The 7,500-nt window shown below is 28.3% G+C and overlaps 2 protein-coding genes across 2 annotated transcripts in view; both read left to right on the forward strand.

Annotated features, from left to right (window-relative positions):
• LOC113386414 (farnesyl pyrophosphate synthase) overlaps nucleotides 1–2,190 on the forward strand; it is a 4,295-nt gene extending 2,105 nt beyond the window's left edge. The window contains exon 2 of the mRNA XM_026624195.1: nucleotides 1,803–2,190. Coding sequence (XP_026479980.1) covers nucleotides 1,803–2,141 — 339 coding nt within the window. The 3' untranslated portion in view covers nucleotides 2,142–2,190. The remainder of the gene's footprint in view (nucleotides 1–1,802) is intronic.
• Nucleotides 2,191–7,076: 4,886 nt separating this feature from the next.
• LOC113385290 (ribonuclease kappa-like) overlaps nucleotides 7,077–7,500 on the forward strand; it is a 4,541-nt gene continuing 4,117 nt past the window's right edge. The window contains exon 1 of the mRNA XM_026623134.1: nucleotides 7,077–7,145. Coding sequence (XP_026478919.1) covers nucleotides 7,077–7,145 — 69 coding nt within the window. The remainder of the gene's footprint in view (nucleotides 7,146–7,500) is intronic.

Consider the following 7,500-nt stretch of genomic DNA (forward strand, 5'->3'; position numbering starts at 1 on the left):
GTCAAATCCTGTTCACATGTGCTCTATTCAACCTACGATCAACAAAATTATTGCAGTAAATAGAGAGGAAAAAAGCGTGTGCTCTGTGAATTTTTTTACTGTGCTCCAATTTGCTTGATATTTTGGAAATATGCTAATATTAATCTTAATTTCGGAAGTGAAAACAATTTGCACTAACGGCAATAATTGGATTATAACTCTTTTAATTCTGATTTTATCAGAACATGTAATATACTATTTTAAAGGTAGTTAAATGAGCTACAACTTTCTCTATCATAAATTTTACCGTAACTTTTCTTATTTTGAAACGGCGAAGGGTTAAAGGGCTCGAGAGACACTCTGGTTGGACAACCGCGCACTCTTTAAACAATCATAACTCTATCAATATTTGTGTAACAGAAACATAATAAAAAGCAATAATTAGTCAGAAAAAGACCTTGAATTTTCATCTATATACCTTTATACGTATCTTTTATTCTGTCAGAGATATAATAATATAAAATTGGTTGTTTTAAATGGATTTTTTTTCATGAAATCATGAGCTTTTTGAAATTTTTTTGTACTTTAGTTATGGTATTTTCTAGAATCCGTCAAGATCTCTTAAACCAAGTTAATTCTAGATGAAATACGATTATTTTTAAATTTGGTGGAAATGGCACTCATAAACTATTTAATTTAAATGAGAAAAACATTGTATACGTCTTTTATTTGCATGATAGCTCACTCATTTTACACGCACAAGTACTCATTTAAAGCTTATTTTGAGGACTATAAAACCCCATTTTCATATCTTGCTTAATATTGTTTCTAGAGCACTTTATAAAACACCGATTTATTAAGATTTTAATTGATATAATTTTGTTCATTATATGATTTTCGTTAAAATGTATATTTTGGGAGATATTAGCAAAAAACGATGAAAAACGCAAAAAAAAAAAAAAAATTTTCAGTAGCCAGTAACTTGGAAAGTATTTGCTTTTTTGAAAAACATTAGACATTTTTCTTTTATAATTAGTTATTTTATCGATATCCGACATTATTTTGAAAAAAAGTAAAATTACACCACTGAAAAGAAATGTTATCCCCCCGGGAAGTGGCAAATGATTCTAAATTATTTTCACTTTTGAACTTGATAGTAAGATAAACCTAATTTCCAAAAGTTCATGCAAATTGGAGCACAGTAAAAAAATTCAAACCCAAAACGCTCCATTGACTTGAGTAAATATACCGTATATAAATTTTTGACACAATGAAACTTCTAAATAATTTTTCGAATAAGTAAATTATTTTTGCATCGTGATTTAGTAAAGTAAGGCAAAACACGACTGCATTTATAAGTTAAAAAATAATAATCAGTCAAAGTGAATTATAGGCTAAGTTTGATGTGCGATCACTGACAGACGCATATTGACTGTATCTCATTATATTATTTTAATTTTCGGCACATCTCAGCTGCTTTTCGGCAATAATAATGTAGACATTACATTTTGCTTATTTATACTCATGCATATATTATATTTTAATACTGCCTTAGCCTATAAGTGAATAGAAATGTTTGGCAAATGACAGTCTTCACTTGTTTTTAATGTCTAAACAATGCCTTAAATATTTTCAATATCAATCAATGATAAGCGTTTGTTTGCAATTTTCTCCATTTATTTCTACAATCTAACTATCTTTATATAAATCAAAAAATCCTAAAGAAATCCCTTAACAAACTTCATGAAGATTTATGAAAATCCGAATAATCGTTTCATTATACAAAAGAATTTTTTATATAAAATATGATTTTGTTTTATTAGGATGATTTTCTCGATTGTTTCGGGGACCCTTCAGTGACCGGCAAGAAGGGAACGGACATTCAAGAAGGTAAATGCACTTGGTTATCGGTCGTGGCCCTTCAAAGGGCCTCCAGGGACGAACTCGAGAATGTTATGTACAAACATTACGGAAAATCCGATCCGGAGTCGGTGGAAAAGGTGAAAGATCTGTACGAAAAGTTGGGCCTGCCTAATACTTATGCGATGTACGAGGAGGACAGTTTCAATATGATTAGGCAACACGCTCAGCAAGTCTCCAGGGGCGTCCCTGTCGAATTGTTTTTTAAGATTATGGATAAGATTTATAGACGGGAGTGCTAGAGGGTAATTGATAATTGATTTTTGTTTTTTTTGCGAACATTTGATAGGAAAAGTATGAAAAACAAAGGAGATTTTGAGGAGTTGCGACGTTTTGGAACCACATGCGTTCCGTCATTCGGTATTTCTTTGGTTTGACTTTATTTTGACAAAAAGCTGACGAAGGAACGTGACTAGTTACTATATACTATACACTTGCATATGGTTGTTTAATATTTTTTTACGTTTTACACAAAAACTTATTTAGTCTAAAATATATATTTTCTCAGAAAACCTCATGTGTTGAGTTTATGAGAATTTTCATTGTTGATTTGTTGTGATTGCGAATCCTTTGCGCGAACGCTTTTATTGTTTTGTAAGAAATTCGGAACTATCTAAATAAAAGAAACTTGGTCGCACAGCGTATTAAGTGCATTCCGTTTATTTGTTGTTTTGTTGTTATAAATAGTTAAAAAGATTCTTCTATAATTCTTCGTTTGAATAAAGTTTGTTGGAATTGTAGTACAGTCGGGTTAGAAAAGTCCATATTGTGTTTTTAAAGTATAAATATGCTCCGCATCACGTTTTAAATTGTCTGGATTTTTTTGAAATTTTTTTATGTTTTGTAAACGTTTAAGCAACGTCTGGCTTGCTTCTTCTATGTAAATTAAATTACAATCTAGACAATTAATTTAATAGACGAGATTTCTAAGTCGTTCGATATTAAAAGAGGTTTTTTTTTGGTAAAAATTTGGTTCCGTCATTCGGTATTTCTTTGGTTTGATTTTATTTTGACAAAACGCTGACGAAGGAACGGGAGTAGTTACTATATACTATATACTTGCATATGGTTATTTAATATTTTTTTACGTTTTACACAAAAACTTATTTAGTCTAAAATTTATATTTTCTCAGAAAACCTCATGTGTTGAGTTTATGAGAATTTTCATTGTTGATTTGTTTTTGTTAGGTGTTTTATTATATTGGTTCTATTATATTATTTAAATGCATTTGGGGAAATATTTCAATTTATATATTTATATTGAATGATACGACCAATATATAATTTGGCACAGTTTTTGATTTTGGTTTAAGGTACGAGCCGATTTTTCGTCGTGCAGAAACAGGGGTTGGTTGCAATTCAAGTAATATGTATATCAGTTCAAGAAAATCGTTAGAATTATTTTTATATTTATTTTCAATCACATCATTCAAATTGAAAATGCAATTATTGCTTATAGTTTTGTTTAATTGTGAATAATTGCAGTCATTTTTCTCAGATGTTATATGTTTAGGATCAAAATGCACATCGGGATTATATAATTTCCTTGTCGTTCCACTTATATTAATTTAAGAGCAATTTATAACCCGAGTGGCAGATTTAAATTCGTTAAGACGTTTAGAAGTTACAAAAGATGGGTGAAATAAAGGGTCGAAACGATGTGACGTCACACATGTCGTGTGGGGTATCATTTAAAAGGTCTCGACGAGCTCTATATAAATAAAGTACCGAAAACAATATTACGACAACCATTTCTATTTTTAAAGTATACCGAGTTGCTATAGGGCGTTAATATTAGGCAATATTGTAGATCATTAAATTTTAAATAAATTTGTCGAAAACTGCATTTAAATCAAACAAACCGTTTAGAAGTTACAAGACTTTGCCGAACTATATGCAGTACGATGGGTCGAATAAAGGGTCGAAACGTTTCGCGTCAAATGTCGTGTGGGGTATCATTTTAAACGTCTCGACGACCCCAATTTATATATGAATTTGATGAATATGATAAAACAATCAGGTTCCGTACCATACATGTTTCTCCATGCGTGACACAGTTTTTTTTTTTTTTTTAGTCAAGATTTTCAAGTATATTGAGTTGATTTAGGTGGCTATTATATTAGACAGCATTGTACATAAATTAATTTTCCACAAAATTATCGAATATTGCATTTACATCAGACGAACTGTTTAGAAGTTACAATAGATTTATTAAATAAATGCACTGAGCTGTACACAGTGCGATGGGTCAAATAAGGGGTCGAAACGTTGTCATATCAAGCAGGTAGTGTAGGGTATCATTTAAAAGGCCCTCACAGACTGAATATAAATATCCTATTAACAGTCTTGTAATAACAATAGGATTCTATACAGCTATGTTTCTAGATATGTGACAAAAATGTTCTGTTTTAATTACGAATTTAAAGTATACCGAGTTGCTCTAGAAATTTTTGTTATTAGGAAATTTGCAGATTATTTAATTTTGTACAAATTTGTTGAATATTACATTTAAATCAGAGGAACCGTTTAGGAGTTACAACAGATATAGTAACAGAATGCATTGAATTATATACCTTGCGATGGGTCAAATATAGGGCCGAAACGTAGTGACGTCACACGTGTCATGTGGGGTATCATTTAAAAGGTCTCGACGACCCCAATTCAAATATCGTAGTGTCGGACTTGTAAAAACCAACAGGGTTCCGTACAACACATTATGAGATTGATAGTCTGTTTTAAAATTTATATCGTTGACTGTAATGCAATTCTGTAGACAAATAGTTTCAAGTATACATTTTTTTATTCTGCTGCTTATTGGTAAGGATTGGACTGTCCTTCGAACATACACGGTGCATGATCTAAGGCCAGTTATAAAAATTCAATATTAAAATATTTAAAATTAATAAGACCGTGAACAGAAACGAACCATAAACGAATTTACTCTGTATAAGATAAAAAGAACACCACTAACGTGCTAACATGTATTACTCATTTAATGTGCATTAAAAAAAGAACTCTACTGACGAGCAATTTTAATCGGGAAGAGAAATTTAGGGAAGAGATGAAAATCATTGCAATAAATTAACTATGAGAGTGTTACATAACACCAATGTAATTTAACATGAAGAAATTTTCATCTTAATTTAAATTGCATATGCAAGTGTATAATGAATATATATATATATATATATATATAAAATATATATATATAAGTATATTAAATATATATATATAAATATATATATATATATAAGTATATTAAATAATTAATTTTTATATTTCTAACAACAGTTTATAAAAGCATTTAATTAATACCTAGTAAACCACAATCAGTTAATTTAACGTAGCAGATATGTAACATGGAAGACACATAGTCATCTATACACAATAATAGGTGTAAAGTTTCATTTTTGTTTATAAAAAATTATTGCAACTTTTTAAAAATATATTTTATATATTTTGGCAGCTCACTTTGTTTATTAATATAATTTTACTAAAACAGTAAATTTAATAACGAATAAAAACAAAATTTCACGTTATATCAACGTCAATATGTAACAACTACGAAACTGTTACATCTGAGTTACGTACTTTTAACGTTTGTGTGTTTACTGGGTACTTATTATAGTATTTGGATCAATTATTTTAGTCGCATCTATGACTGTGCATACATATTAAATATTAAATATTATATATTATATATTATTAAGTTAAGAAATTTTTGTTAATACTTTTTATGTATTATGATTAGTGAGTCACAACAGTTAGTGAGAAAAAAATATTAATTAATTGTAACATTAGGATTAATATTATTAGATAGAGATATATATTAATGGTAGGAGTGTGTGATTGTAAGATGGATAATGTGATTTTTATACAGATGTTGTTTAATAAAAATATTTGTGATAGTTTGGAAAGATGGTGGTTTAATACTTATATATTTAATTTAATATTTATAACCTAAGTTGGGTATAAATGCTAGTTTAGGACAAGATTGAGGACAAACATCGTGACAGGTACTTCATTTAATAAATACATATATTTATATATATATATATATATATATATATATATAATGTATAAATATAATGTATATTTATAATGTATATATATATGAAACAATGAGTACTGCCAATGTTTCAACTGTACGTTTCGACTACTTACATGTGTCATCATTCAGCATTTTTATTACAAAATATTATGCAATAGAAACAATTTTTTATGTTCTTTTAAAAAGATGAATTATGCAGTTGTTTTGCTATGAACTAAGAATATCCATTTTTAAGAGACTTTTGGCAGAAGGTTGTTTTATATTTTTTAATTTTAGTAATAAAGCTTTCACAAAGTCTGTTTATTATCTTTTTCATGATAATTTAATAATAAAATTAATATTTGAATTTTTATCTAAAAATTATCATTTTTGCAAGTTTTTATTGTGAAAATTAAACATGAAATGTACTCTTGTGCCTTTTTTTAGACATATTTTATTATACAAGTAAAATGAAAGATTTCTAAATTTTGTACAGGTTTTTTTATTTTTTCAGAAGCTAAAACTGGTGATTTTTTTAAAATAAATACATAATATAACTGTAAGTAAATATATAGATATATTGAGCTTTTTATTAAATCTAGTAACGTAAAATTATAAATATTGCATAATAATTGTACAAAACAATGTTTGTAATTTAAAATGGCGAATGTACTTGTCTACAATGTCAGTAGTAATGAACAAAACAGTAAGCAATTATTACTAATAAATTAAAAATAATATTTTAAATGAAGATTTATATAAGCATATCAAAAATATTAAAATTATTCCTTGAATATTTCATGTCAAAAATCCGTGGGTATATATCCATGGATTTTCACTCAAATCAAAACGTAGTCTAATCTATCTATTACCTCATTTATATTATACTTTACTACTAAATTATCAATTCACATATCAATTTCAAAATTCAAATTTCCCGCCACCATCGATCCTCTTATCTCATCGGTCAACACTATTCGACGCCATCTTAAAACCAACTTCACACCTCTCAGTTGTCACATGACAGACAGGCGGTCACCAATTTGACGTCTCGTGACGATCATTATTGTAAAAATATTACATTTTATAGTCATTTTTGGCATTTAATTTAATTCTGTGTGTGTGCTTTTAAAAAAATCGAGTCAAAATGAAATGCTGCGGCCCTAAATTGTCCCTTTGCGGACTTATTATTAGCGTTTGGGGCATCATTCAATTGGTAAGATAAATGATTGAGGTAAAGGACTGAGGGTAGGAAAGTGATGATTATGTTAATAACTTTTTTGATAGTCGTATTTATAAGAGGTCTAATAGATATAATAAGATATTTTATGTATAGTTTAATAAACTAAAGATACAAGACTTCTTGAATATTATAGTTACATCAGGCTTACTAATAGAATTCTATTAATGTACTCAATCTCTTGTAGAACTTGTTTTTTTATATATAAATTTATAAATATTGTTGAGTATCGATCCAAATTATCTTCTAAAGTCTGTAATTTAAGTTTCAAAGAGTCTCGTCTATGTGTTTTTATTTTTTGTTCGAGTTTTTTAAAGTAACCTTGCACTAA

This window comes from Ctenocephalides felis, unplaced genomic scaffold (genome assembly GCF_003426905.1).
Source record: "Ctenocephalides felis isolate EL2017-DRISC unplaced genomic scaffold, ASM342690v1 CF-g0.4_SCAFFOLD_03571, whole genome shotgun sequence".
NCBI classification, from domain to species: Eukaryota; Metazoa; Arthropoda; class Insecta; order Siphonaptera; family Pulicidae; genus Ctenocephalides; species Ctenocephalides felis.